The sequence below is a fragment of the Lemur catta genome, chromosome 23 (genome assembly GCF_020740605.2).
Source record: "Lemur catta isolate mLemCat1 chromosome 23, mLemCat1.pri, whole genome shotgun sequence".
Taxonomy (NCBI): Eukaryota; Metazoa; Chordata; class Mammalia; order Primates; family Lemuridae; genus Lemur; species Lemur catta.
In genome coordinates, this window is record NC_059150.1 from 13760118 (window position 1) to 13774351 (window position 14234).

Consider the following 14234-nt stretch of genomic DNA (forward strand, 5'->3'; position numbering starts at 1 on the left):
CCTATCAGTCCAAGGATTCATGCATCAATATTGTAGATGAACTGTTAATTACAAAATCAATTAAAAATTATTTCTAAAAACAGTCACGCGTCCCTGGCTCTCATGGGGGCAATTTGGGCAGAAGGTCTCATCTCACTAGGACCGCGCCAAATCACAAAGTCGTCATCCACAAGTAAGCAAAAGCAATCTGGTTTTTCATTTTTCAGCGCGGCTGAGCCCAGCCTGAGATTGATCGTCACATATGGCCCCAGAAAACAAACTGTCAATACCTTGAATGCTGCAGAATTTGAACAAATAGCCGTCCGCCCATTCAAGCCACTCATTGCATCCCATTTAACAGATTTTATTGACAGTTTCCTTCTTGTAATTAAAGGGAAAACTACTGGCCAGCAACCAAGATAAAGTTCAAAGATAGGGTCAAAACAAAAGCAGATGGAGGGGCACGGTGTGACTGTCAATGGTACATAGCATCAGAGCATGTTATTGACACGCAGGTATCTAATGATCGGCATGTCATTAAAGAGGGATCCATCCTGAACTTTATGCAAATGCTAAAAGAGACTTAAGACCATAATAAAGCATTAGGAGAGGCACAAAGGGAAAAACAACAAAGCACCAATGATTTTTACTTATCAGAGGTTGCTCTCTATTTTAGCACATTTCAGTTCAAATGTAAAGAACATTTATTCCCATAATTCTTAACCCTTATTGCATAGGTAGTACCTTTGAGGGAAATACTCCTTTAGCAGTATTTGACTTGTAAAGAACTCCAGAATGTGAAAAAACAGAGTATTCTTAGATAACCAAAATTAAAAGCAACACTAAATATATTTTGCCAATTGCGAAATTTGCATTTTTGAGGGGAAAGACTGATTTGTGTGTATCCATAATTCCCTAATTTTGACTTATGCATAAAAGACAATGGAGCTAATTTTGTCCTAAGAGTGTCTGTTTATGCTATTCCTACAAGAGCTTTTGCTCTACTATGATCCAAATTGTAAATGCATTAATTGATAAAAGTTTCACAGCTTTCAATAAGCAAGTAACATGAAAATAATTCCCATTAAGTGTATTTTTCCTGTTTCTAACTTTTCACTAGAAAGCTATACTGATTATAATTTTGCTGACTCATACAGAATTTACAAACTAGGTCTAGTAAATCCCTGAAGAAGTTTAGGGAAGGGGTAAAACTGGCATATTAAAAAATGTAACAACCACCACATCAATATGCCAACCTGAATTAGCAAGAGCGATAGCTTTCAGGGTGACAAATTCTTCTTTCTCCAGCTTCATGCTCTTGTATTTCTTTACCAGCTGCAGGATAGCATTATTTAGATCAAGAAGGCCTGCTAATTTGGACTGATCTTCATCCATTATATAATCGTCTGCATAGACAAGTTCATCCTCAAACGAGAGAGATCGGTATACGACACCCAGGATCAAAATTTCCATCCAAGCACTCTGCAGAAGGCTCATCTGGTCCGCCAGGGACAGCGTGGAGAAGCCTGCATGGAAAGATGGGCAGATCAAGTTACTTTAAAGCCATAATTTCATAATGCAACATTAGTTTCATATGGTGGCTGGCTTCTGCATCACTGCTCAAAATTTGCTGAGCTTTGATTAGAAGCTCTTAAAATTTTCCCCTGATCACTTTGTTCACAGCAAAGTAAAAGTCACAAACTAGCTTCCTCAATTTGTGGATGTTTTCTATAGGTTTTATAGCCAAGGTTAAGGGAAATATAATAGACAAGTAGTTTTCTTTCTTTCATTTGAGAAGAAAATACAATGTGATCTTTAAGAACACTTGATTTCTGGCTGAAATCCTTAGGAATGTCTTAAAGAAAGAAAGAAAGTCAGATTTTCAACTATCTTATCTCTAAACACTACTATTAATAAACAACATAAAGGTAAAAAAAAAAAGTGGAAAAAAAAAAAGAAAACAATTTAGGCCACAGAGGACGGTACAACTCAGAAACATTTCTCTGTAATAGTCAAAAGCACAGTGGATGATGAGTTAAAACCAGATGAGCCTTCTTAATTAGATATTTTGCCCCCATTGATGTTCAACATGAATTTCTTTTTAAAATGGTGATTTTTAACATAGAAGAAAGTGGAATACTTAGCAGCCTGGCTTCCTCACCAAGTAGAAAAGCCACAATTCGTTCTTAAGATCTAGTTAAAATAAAATTTAAATATACAAGTAATGGGGTTTGGTAGAAATGATATGAACAGAACCAGATTCTGAATGTAAATACTGGCTCCACTTAGCTACTGCCTCTTTCGCTTTGAACAAGACAATTAACTTATACCTTAAAATTTTGCATTTGGGAAATATAAAATAGCATGCACCTAAACACTAATTTACAACATGCATTCAGTAAGTGTTGCTATATTATATATTATTTTTATCTGAATTATCTGTTTGACTCCTTCAATTGTTTAGTGCAAATCTGGGCTGCATTCATACGTGCATATTTAAAGTCCCTTCTGAACTTGAGAAAACATACGCAAAAAATATTAAAAAGAAAATGTTCAACAGGAAAAGAGGAAGCAGTATAATTAAACCTACTTAGGAGTAAAGATATATATTTATATCTCATAGGGACAAGATGTATATTCTAAAAGGAAGTCTTAGTGTAGATACCTCATGATCAGATGCTTCTTCCAAGAGTCCTAAAAAAGAAATGTTTCTTAAAACTTCACTTTCATTTCCAAGGGTATGCCCAGGAATTCCAAGGGTGACTACCCACCCATGGTTTTTGAGGACAATGGCACCATGGTTGAAGGTCCTACCACCAGTAATTCTACAGAAGGGAGGATCATTTTTAATAACAAAACTTAAGAAATCTATTTTTATTCCCCTTCTAGACATTATTACTCAAACATAAATATCCACTGATACCCAACCTTTTTAGGCTCTTGCTTATGGACACTGTTGCTGTCCTTTTTATTCATATCAATTTGTGCATGTCCCATATGACATTAGAAACTACAGCACAGTAAAGAAAAGAAGATAATTTCCTGACCTATTGGTGAAACTAGTGGTTTTCCATTTGGTACCATGAACTATAAGTGCTTAATAAAATCATCAAAAGGGATTAGTCAAGCTTTTCTTAGCGGAGTCTTTAAGGCATGTGCAAAAAGCTTTTCTTTCATTGTTTATCAAGGTGCTTACATGTTATTTGACAGGGTTTTTCTTTTGGACTGGCTGTGTAAGTCTATTTTTTCTTATTCTTTATTTTTTGTCATTGCAATTTGGGGTTAAGTTAATAAATGTCCTCCTAGAATCAGAGATATAAAAAGCGGGTAATATTTTAAACAGGGACTCAAAAGAGAAAAATAACTATTTAACCTGAGTGGGCTTGGAACCAGGTGCTTTTGAAAATGGAATGTCATACTCACAAACAAACAAACAAAAGCCACATTGCTCTTTTTTCTGTTCCCCTCCCCAAGAAAAATGGGGCAATGCAAATCCAAATATCGAACTCAAGAAAAGAGACTAAGTAGGATTTTCTTTTGTAAATGAAACAGACAAAAGAAAAAAAAAAAAAAAGGAAATGATCGTCTGCAAAGTTATAAGCAAAAAGAAATGGGTCTTTTCAATTGGCCTTAGTTTCCTTGTTCTTTTCATGCTCCCAAGCAGCAGTTTTTGTGCAGCAGCAGATGGACAGAGCGCATAGCCCGCAGCACCTTCCTGTGACAGCCCTATTCTCCCTCCCAGACACTGCTGTTAGTAAATAGATTTACACATTCTCCAATCTCCACACATCTTTCTGCCGAATAATTAAAAGCAGGATGATTAGTTTATTGAGTGGAAGGAGGAACTTTTTTATTGAGGTCCATCCACGATTTTATCAGGGCCAGCACTTTTACGGTTGTCAGGGGGGTGCAGGCATCCAATTTTTCTTATCTACCTGATTAATACAAACGCTGTTTCAGGACGCATTAATTAACAGATACAAATCTACGTTCTCATGGAAGGATCAATACGGAGAAGAAAAGAGGCATCAATGTGAATTTAGTGCTGATGATGGAGAAGGCACGCTATCGACATTTACGTGCACGGAAACTTTAAAGTTGCACCGGGGCCCCTTTGTCCCTGTGATTTACAAATTAACAATGCTTCAGCCATAACAATGTTTCGCACATTTCTTTGGGGTTTAATTAAGCAAAAAGCAATAAAATTTCATTTTTATTTAGGTTGATCCTGCAAGTTGCTTCCCCTGTGTTGATGGGTGTGTGTGTGTGTGTGTGTGTGTGTGTGTGTGTGTGTGTTTATCCTTCCTGCAAAGGTAACTTTTCCTTTTGCATTTCTATGAAATAAAGAGAAGGGGAAAAGGTAAAGAAAAGGTTCTTCTTTTTTTGGTCAGGGAGCATGGGGAGATGGATATAGCACAAAAGGTTTGCTTGCTTGATATCCTCAAGTCTATTTCAGATGACTGAAGGAAGTGTAATTTTTGTAAATCCATAGGAAAAAGGACAACCCACGCTTTGCAAAATAAAAGTCTGGATTTCTATTTCTTCTTGTCTAGAAACAACTGTCTGTCATTTTAACTCTTTACTACCAAACCTCTGCAATCTGGAAGCTGCCACACAGAGCTCTCCTGTCCAAATGCCCGAGCAGTAGTTAGACAGCCTTGTTAGGAGATACTCATGTTCATCTGGTCACTAAGGAGGCCAAATACATAATAGGGGTTTTACCTTAATTCCATAAAATTATTTTACCTGTCCTTTAGGAGTAAGTACTAGCTATATTACACATACATAAAAACACACGATTAAGATGGATATTTTTATCAACAGAACTGAGCAAAATGACCAAGGGCTTAAATGAAAATGCATGTTTTAATAAACTGAGTCTAAGAACTTTTCTAAGAACACGATTGCTCTATTGGCTTACACATACTGGTATCCAAATGATAATGACATGTTTGTGTTTTTCCTAGGCATTTAATGGTGTTTTACAGCTATCGGGCTCCAAGTTAGAGGTCCTCATCATCTGTTAACATTTAGCTATCCTTGGAGAGAAGCCTCTTTCCCAAGTGAAATAAAATATGCTTTGCAGTTGTGTCATTTGAACTTCATGTTTTGTACATCCCTGGATCTTAATCTTTAGTGTGTGACAGGTTATAGTTTTAAATGTTTGGCCGTATTACAGCTTTTTAAAATATACTGATACCATGGCACATTTTTTCTTCCCCAACTGCGGTCTACTCTGTGCATATCACTGACAACTTGGATCTCTCTTCATCTCCGTCCTGAAGTCAGTGCCATTTAATGTATCTCAGGCATTTTGCTAGCAGAATGACTGTCTACCTTGACCTGCAGTTAAATAGCATGTTTATCTGCAATACAGTGTGCTCCGAATAAACCAGATGACAGTTGGGAATAACATCATCTGGAAGGATTGAAAAGCTTCTCAAGAGGCAGGTACCCCTGAGGTAATAAGCTTGAAGAAAGCATGTTTTGTGGCCAATCCTCTTGCATTCTTCTTCTAGAAACTTCGGGGGTTGACAGTGGTGCCATGGGCACTCGTCAAGCACTTTTTTTTTTTTTTTTTTTTTTGGCCTGGCAAACTGATGCACTTTGCAGTCAACTTACAAAAAAGGCTAAGCATTTGAAAGTGTGAAGGGCAAAAAATATCTGACGGCTAGTCTTCAAAAATACACTTTCATTTCAGAAAGCATAAATGTTTATTTCCTGAACAGAGTGTTGACAGAAATAGGCTGCAGCACAGGCATTTGGGTTTAACCCCTGCAAGGCATTTTCGTCTCGGCTGCATGCTTGAAATAGAGAAAAAGCATTTTAAATCTTCAGGGTGCCTGTTAATGTCAGTTAATCATGGCATTGATTTGCCTGCTCACGGTTTTTGAACTGTAGTTTTTCTGTTGCACAAAAAAATTGACACTTTTCAACAAAGAGCATATCATGCTAGAATGGTAATTATGCCATAATGACTCACTGAGATCACAAATGAAGTTCGTTTGGAGAAGGTGATTGAGCAACGTAGCAAAAGCTAGATTCTTCCTCTGCCATACAAATAAACCTAATGTTTACAGGAATGAGGGAAGGAAAGAATAATAGTGGCACTAAGATTTGGTCTTAGCCACCAGTAGATGCACAGATGCATAGCCCTTGTTAGAAATAAGTTAACTTTGTATTTTTAAGCCAGTTGCTATTTTTACATATGGGCTGATGTATCACTTGTTCTATGATTCACAAAACACATAGCTCAGGGTCTTGTAGGAGACATATATATACATTATATATATATATATATATATATATATTTTTTTTTCCATAGACTAGAACTCACTAGGAGCTAGAGTTAAGCAGCTACAGATGGTGAACTGCTGAAGTGAAGGCTGGGACATCTACATGGTGCTATCAGCAATGTTTTCTTTAAAAATTTTTTTTAAAAGGGATGATAATGTATATTTGTACTTAAGCATTAGATACAATACATATAATTCTATTCTTTGAATCTTTACTCTTTTATGCTGACCATAATCCAGATTTCAATACTTTAGACCCAATCACATTTGGTATGGGTAAAATGTAAGAATAATTGGCAAAAATGGGAAATAGCTCCCTTGCTTGCTAATTTAATCATCTGTTTCAACATTTGTTGATGCCATGAGAAAGCTGTTTCTTTAGCTCTGTTTTTAATACTTCAAGTCGGTTTCACATAGATTTTATGGAACTGTTATTTTAAAATAGTGGTTTCACAGGATAAACACAAATTCCCCAAAACTGCAAGGCAGACTCAGATTTGAATATTACTTTATATATATATGTGGCCGAATTAACCACCTTCTATTAAATTGAGAAGATGACTTTGGTAGCTATGATAAACTAAATGCAGGGAGAATAGAACTGCAGTCTAAGCCAGAACTATCACCGTGAACTGAGTTTACAGGTGTAAATGACCACTGACCACTCATGCAGAGTATGTAGACAGTCACATGGGCTTACAATTAGCCTGCTCCTGGGCACAGAAATTGAAAACATGCCCCCATGGCACTGGCGAAATGCTCTCTTCAGTGATTGTTCCTTTTTTCCCAGTCCAGCTTGCTAGAAAAATTAAAAGTACAACAGCTGCTAAGAAAAAAATATTCCAAGTGGCAACACAGGAAAGCTTCAAAATCATGATGAGAGTTTTGGTTTTTTTTTTCCTTGAGTGGGTGGCTGTTTAACAACTGCCAACCCACTTTGAAAGAAGGACTATAGGTAGGGCCAATGAATGCCTACTAAGAATATAAAAACTAGCCATGTGGAGCGTGCGGTTCCTCTTTGGAAGTCCGTACTTACCCTTACTTATCACTTCTGAATGACTGGAGAAGATCTGAAATAATTCCCTTAGCTTTTCCCAAGCTCCCTCTTTCTTAACCTCAACTTTACTTCCATCCTGTCATCTAAGCCAAGAAGAAAGAAAAATTGTCGGGGGGCACGGAGACAAGTATAGGCTGAGCTGCCTTAAAGAGGGAAATCTAATGGCTTTCTTTTTCCTACAACCTTTATTTTTTACTAGTTGGAAATAAGTTCTGCCTGTAAAGTTCTCTTTTTTGATGTGACTGAAATTTGTTTGACCATCAAGAAGAAAGGAAGGCAGTGACATAGAATGTAGAGCTCTTAAAAAAAATTTTTTAAATGGCATTTTTAGTCTCACTTTGGGATTAGATGGATGTTGAGTAGGGAAAGGCATCGTTTTGAAGCCATATTTCTGATTTCAAAGAAAAAGAATCAGCGCTTGAATTTGATTTGCTCCAACCGATCGCTGTAGGACCAGGTCAAGAAATATCACAGGGTATTGCAGGACACTGGCCAGTAGTCCCAGGACAACCAGCCCAGCTTAAGTATCAGATACATGGACACTATCCTATTCAGGAAGCTCCCAAGGAGACTGCATCAGATTTGGTCTGATATTTAATTTAAAAATCGAGCCTCCAAAATAGACACGTATGGACTCTATCTTGAACTCTGGAGATCTGTACGTCTGACAGACATTTCCACAGGCTTTTAAAGGGTCTGTGGGAAATATATAGCATCAAACATCCCAAAGATAAGGGTTTTCTTTCATAAAGTGATAGTGAGGGAAGAGGCTAGTGAGGAGAACAGTGACCTCGAGCTCTAGAGATCAGACTACAACCAAGCGCATTAACTTGGCCCTTGTTGTGAGTTGTGTTGTACCCTCCCCCAAGAAAGATGTTGGGGTTCTAACCTCCAGGGCCTGTGAATGTGACGTTATTTAGAAATAGGGTCTTTGCAGATGATCAAAATGAGGTCATTAAGGTGGGCCCTAATCTGATTGTATCTTCAAAAAGGGGGAAATTTGGACACAGAGATAGGCAGGAATAGAGGAAGATGATGTGAAAATGCCATCTCCAAGCCAGGGGATGCCAAGGCTACCAGAAGCTGGGAGAGAGGAGAGAGTGTCGCAGAACAGATTCTCCCTCAGGGACCTCAGAAGGAACCAAACCTGCTGACACCTGATCTTGGACTTCCACCCTCCAGGACTGTGAGACAATACATTTCTGTTGTTTAAGCCACCCAGGTTTGCGGGATACTTTGTTACAGCAGCCCTAGCAAACTAATACAGACCCACGGTTGACCTCCTTATCTGTCAAATGAGAAATGCACACTAGACACGGAAGAATGTTCCAGTTCAAAACATTTTTGGATTCGGAGTAACAAGCTGAGAACAGCTTTCATGAAGCACAAGGCTGTCTGGGTGACAGTGAGCACCTCCGACAAAGGTTACAAGGACTGGGAGAAAGTAGGCCGGGTGCCACCTCCACCTCCAAGTAACTGCGACACCCTGAGGAATGACTCAACTTCTCTGGTTTCTGCTTTCTCACCTAGAAAAGGAGAAGTTGGGAAACATATTCCTGAAGGTTCATCCTAGCCCTAAGTTATTAGGTTTCCAATGTTTCTATTACAATGAAATTCAAATCAACTGATATTTAGAGCATCTATTATAAGTGAAGCACTATGCTCAGTGTCATCAGAATATACAAAATGACTATGATATAATCCTTGTTGTTTAAGATTTTATAATATAGTAAAAGTAGATTAGACCATAGTGAAAAAAAATACTGTAAGGATTGATCAAAGTATATGTATTATATATGCAGAAGAGGAAAGATTGGCACTTGGTTGTACATATCCTCTTAAGGTATCCATCACTTTCTCTCCTTTTTTCCCTTCTGCAGTTCTGATCAGGCCTTCATCATCTTTGGAGGTAGGGCCGTAACTTTAATAGCCTCCTTACCAAAATCCTATATCTGGCATTTCCCTCTTCCATACTGCCCATGGCTATTCAAGCAATCTTTTGAACATGAAATCTAACCTTACCATCCACTGATCCGATGCCTTCCTGGCTTCCATATCTCTTATTGGACAAAACTGAAACTCTCTGGTACAATATAGAATTTCTTTCACTATTTGGCCCTTGTCTCCCTTTCCTGTCATATTTCTTCCCCAAGTAACTCCTCCGTGGATGGCCTAATATGTTGAAAAGTGAGCTTATTTTCCCAACCCCAATGTCAAAACCCACAGCTCCACTACTTCCATAAGCTCCACCATCCACCCATCACCTCCCTCTTCGCTCGTCATTGATCCATCACCGCGTTTTCTCTGTCATACTTCCAAAATCATTTTCAAACGCACACACTCCTTTCCATTCTCACTGCCATTATCCTTGTTACTGTGCAGCATCTTGCGGTGGTTGTAAGACATAAAAGTGAAGATGAAGGGAAAGATGTGAGCAAGAGACGCAGACCCAAGTGTAAGTAACAGCTGAAGTAGGGGTGTGGATGTGAGGATACGCTGCCTGTTAGATCCATGTCCTCCCTACAGTGGTTTGCCACGTTCTATGAGCTCTTGAGGGCGGAAACTTCCTCCGGTTTGTTCTCTGCTGTGTTTCTGGCACCTCCAGCAGGTGCCTGCCTGTCCCATGGCAGGTATCAGTAAATATGTGCTAAATGAATGAATAGATAATTTCTCAACAGCTCATTGACTGTGTTTCACATAGATGGGAGGTTGGGAATACAGAGACCATTCCAGAAACCAGATCTCTCATCCACAAAAATATACCAACAGATAACCAAAAAAGTTGCCTAATATTTTTTCATTAATTCAATGAGTGTTTATTAAGGCACTGATTATGTGTAAAGCTCTTTGCTTGTAAGTGGCTATATAGTATATAGGATTTTATTTGGAGCCACTTAGACTCTTATAAAGTCCTGCCTAAATTCCTTTACCTCAGCCAGTTCTACTTTAATTTATAATTAAAGTTGACATTTTAATCATATGGACTAACTGCTTCTCTTATATTTATAAATAACCATTCACAACAAATTCCATGATAATGTCAGTATGACTTTTTTATCATTTATAAGTATCTGTAATTAATCTATCTCATCCTAGTTATATAATTATTTTAACAATATATAAATTTATTTTCTGTAGCTGGGATCGTAAACCTCTGAAATCCTAACCTAGTCAAGTCAGGTTTGAAAACAGATGCTCACTGCTTTTTTTTTACTTGGAAGAATAAAATATTGTATGTCTCTTTCTTTATTTACCATAAATTCTTAGGCGATTCCAAATCTAATTTTTGTAAAGCCCAAGTAAAAACTGCTCATGAGGACGTTTTTCACATCTTAAAAAGCAAATGGCAAGAAGATTGAGAAATCCTGGGTTTTTATCATTATGGGTTTCCTCTCCCTGAACAAAAAAACAGCAAAGAGAAGGCAAGGCCATAAAAATGCATTCCCAGGGCATCTCCCTCTGAGTCCATTTTAGAACAATGGATCCGAACTAAGTAAATGCCCACTTGTCAGAAGTATTTGCAACACTACAGTCACTGCTGCAGGAGTGAGGGGCCTTTCCATTTTAAAGCAGCAAATTAGACATTTACAAACAGTGAAGATGGTACTTGTCTGCTATGACCTTTCATTGTGTCTGCGCATGTAGATATTAATGTAATTTAAATGCCATTTAGACATGTTTCAGGTTTATCAAACTCGTTTTTATATCCATTCTTACACAATAATTTTGAAGAGGAACTGTTTCCACCTGCTCTAGGAACCAACATAGCTATAGATAGCCCTATGCAAATAATCTGTACAAGGAATGCAGGATCTATTTAAATCGAAAAGAAATCAGGTAGGACCCTGAGGAAATGAAGCATGGAACAAAAATATTTTTTTAATAGGCCGGAGTAGGTTCAGATTATTTTGGTATGAACTTTGTCCATTTACTGTACTTAGCTGAGAGTTTAGATTTATAAGCAAACAAATTATGTCTGTTGGAGACTATAATTTTTCATTTAAAATAGAGATATAGGGATAAACACAAGAAGATGAATTTTGCTAACATAAATTTTAGGATTAAAAATATGCTTTTCAATCATCTAACGTTTTAATAAACTAACCAATAAGTTATTAATAAAGCATGTCATTTGACAACCTTCAGCAAGAGATAGATGTACCTCTTCAGAACTGTCGGAGAGAAAATCCCAACTGTGATTTGTACTTAATTTTAGAAAACAACAACAAAAAAATTATTGGTATTTTAACCTTCCTTTATGCTTTCTAAAATTTGATTTCTTTCACTGTGTTTCTAAGCCAAAAATATATTTAAAATAAAAAAATGAATTTTTATGAATTTTCCTTTTGCCACACATGACCTTTAACAACAATTTTTTTTAAAGGTGAATTGCTTTTCTTAGTAACATTCAACAATTAAAGGAAATCTATGAATAGCAACTTAGCCATGGCTGCTTCATTTCTGTTATATGGGACTCAAGATAATAAATATTCTAATATTGTAAGAATCTTTAAAAAAGCATATTCTACACATAAGATAAATTAGGAATAAGCAATTGTGGATTAGCTGGCTAGCTAGCTAGTTATAGATAGATATATTTCATATAGATATGTCTCTATTTATCTATTAATTTACTGATGTAGTGCAAAAGAGAAAATTGGAAGGAAAAGGGAAGTGCTCAGTGTACCCCAATTTGATTTTGGATTAAACACTGCCTATTCAAGGAAGGTGAGAATTCAAAGTTTCTCCCAATACATCTGCTTGCATTAATGAAGAGAGAGTTGCTGGCTTTAAGGCTCAGGGTGTCTTGTCAAACAGTTACTTTTGTTATAGTTTTCTCATTTGTGAAGGCCACACCTACACACATGTTAAGGCACAGAATGGCACAGGCATTGTGAGAACCTGGCTAATTTCACATGAGTTTACCTAAAAATTTGAAAACTGGATTTAAGCTACCAAGTACAAAAGAATAGAGAGCTGTGATCATCTGTGTACATTCACCAAAATGACTAAGAATTAATTCTATCTGAGATCTCTAGCAGAAAAATAACTTATAATTTCTATATTCATTTTAAATAACATACTTTCAAATCTTTTCGAATTTACCTAATTGGCCCTTGATGGACACATACAAATGCCAACAAAAGCACTAATTATTAGAGACTTAATGTTTGTGGCGTTAACATTAATATCTTCCCTGTCTCACTTTTACTTGTAACTAGGTAAAGCAGAAAAAAATGAAAATCCTTCAGGTGTGCTTTCCTCGATTTTCCTAAAATAGAAAAGAACTATAACTCAGTGTTTCTAACATACGCCCTAGAAGGAGGAGAGGCAGAAAAAAATTCAGGAGGTCTTCTGCATAAATACAAGTTAAAGGATTTACAGCACAGGCCATTAAAAACAAAGTGTCATATGTATTCATGAAAGAACGTAGAAGAAATATGTTATCCATGAGATGCATGTCACCAATATGAAATTATAGCTCACTGACCCTGAAACTCCACATTCAAATAATATTAGAAATCCTCACTATCTATGCTTAAAGACCTGGGCATAATTTGTGCTCTGGACAGCATGGAAAAACAGCTTCTCTGAATTTCTAGCTCTGAGATTTCGGTTTTAAAGTCAGGCTCTCACACTATTTTTCTCTGTGGCTAATGAAGATCTGTTTACGAATATTTACTCCCAAGTTCATGGCTGGCGTTTGCTGGCTCAAGCAGAGCTAAGTCATTACGGCTTGGCACACGTTCCACTGGGGAGGCTACTAGTTGTCTTCTCATTGACAATAGAGGCAACCCCTTCGATTCCTCGCAGCCCTCCCTTCTTCCACTCTACAGTGTCCCCAGTTTGGACAGACTGGCCAAGTTAAAACGAAACAAAAACAAAAACATCACACAAACGCAGCAGCTTTCGGAATTCCTCAGTTACTTGAATGCAGAATCGTTATCAGTAGTAAAAGGCTGCCTGTTGTATTTACCACGGACACATGCTCTACAAACCAAACCTGTGCCTCTTATAATAATTCTTTCTGAGAAGCTCTTCCATTCAAAAGTAGAATGGAGGAGGCAAATGTAGCCACGGTTAAAAGCTCTCACGCTATAATTCTTCTCCTCCCCAAATGAACAAGAGCACCTACAGCACTGCCTGGCAGCCTCCCTGCTTTGATCTGTTGGAAAATGCATTTATCATTGTATCCCACCTCTCTCCCGTGCTATGACCATTTCCTTTCCTGCCGCTGAGACCCTGCAAATAAACCCAAGAAATGCTAGAAATATGTACATTAGGTTGATTCAAGGAAATAAGCAAAGGAAAAGACAACGATTACCCTATTTGGAAGTTGCACTGTTTCCTGACTTGATTTGAGTAGCACGAAGACTACCTCTGGAGGCAAGAGAATCTTAGGTCTGCAACAGTCCAAAATAAAGGGGGGAAAAAAAGGAGGATAAAAAAAAAAAAAAAAAGCTGCCTGATTCTAATACACCTAATTAGCCATCGGCAGACTCTTAATTGCATACATTAGGATGATTCCATAGTGGAGATTAATTCTAAATATACCCAAGCAGCTGGTTAAGATGCCATGGATTACAGTGTGGACTGTACTTTTCCACTTAATTAGATATCAAAATTAAGCAGCAACAAGCATTTTGACATAACGGGGATCAAGCCGCTGCCTGGTATCCCAGAGCTGCACTAAAGTGACCGCTAAACAGAGCCGCACAGATGGAGAGATATTAAATGCCGCACTGGAAAGTAATTTCAAATAATAAAATATCAATATTTACATTTTAATTACCCCTACTGAGAGCCACTCTGTCATTTTCACTATTGCCGACGCAGCAAGGGGTAGGGGAATGACATTGCGGCTCTGGCTGCAATGACTATTTTGTTTCCATTAAAGAATG

At 37.5% G+C, this 14234-nt stretch overlaps 1 protein-coding gene across 1 annotated transcript in view; it reads right to left on the reverse strand.

The window, feature by feature from the left end:
- ESRRG (estrogen related receptor gamma) overlaps positions 1-14234 on the reverse strand; it is a 62387-nt gene that overhangs the window by 14177 nt on the left and 33976 nt on the right. Inside the window, exon 3 of the mRNA XM_045536016.1 lies at positions 1236-1505. Coding sequence (XP_045391972.1) covers positions 1236-1505 — 270 coding nt within the window. The remainder of the gene's footprint in view (positions 1-1235; positions 1506-14234) is intronic.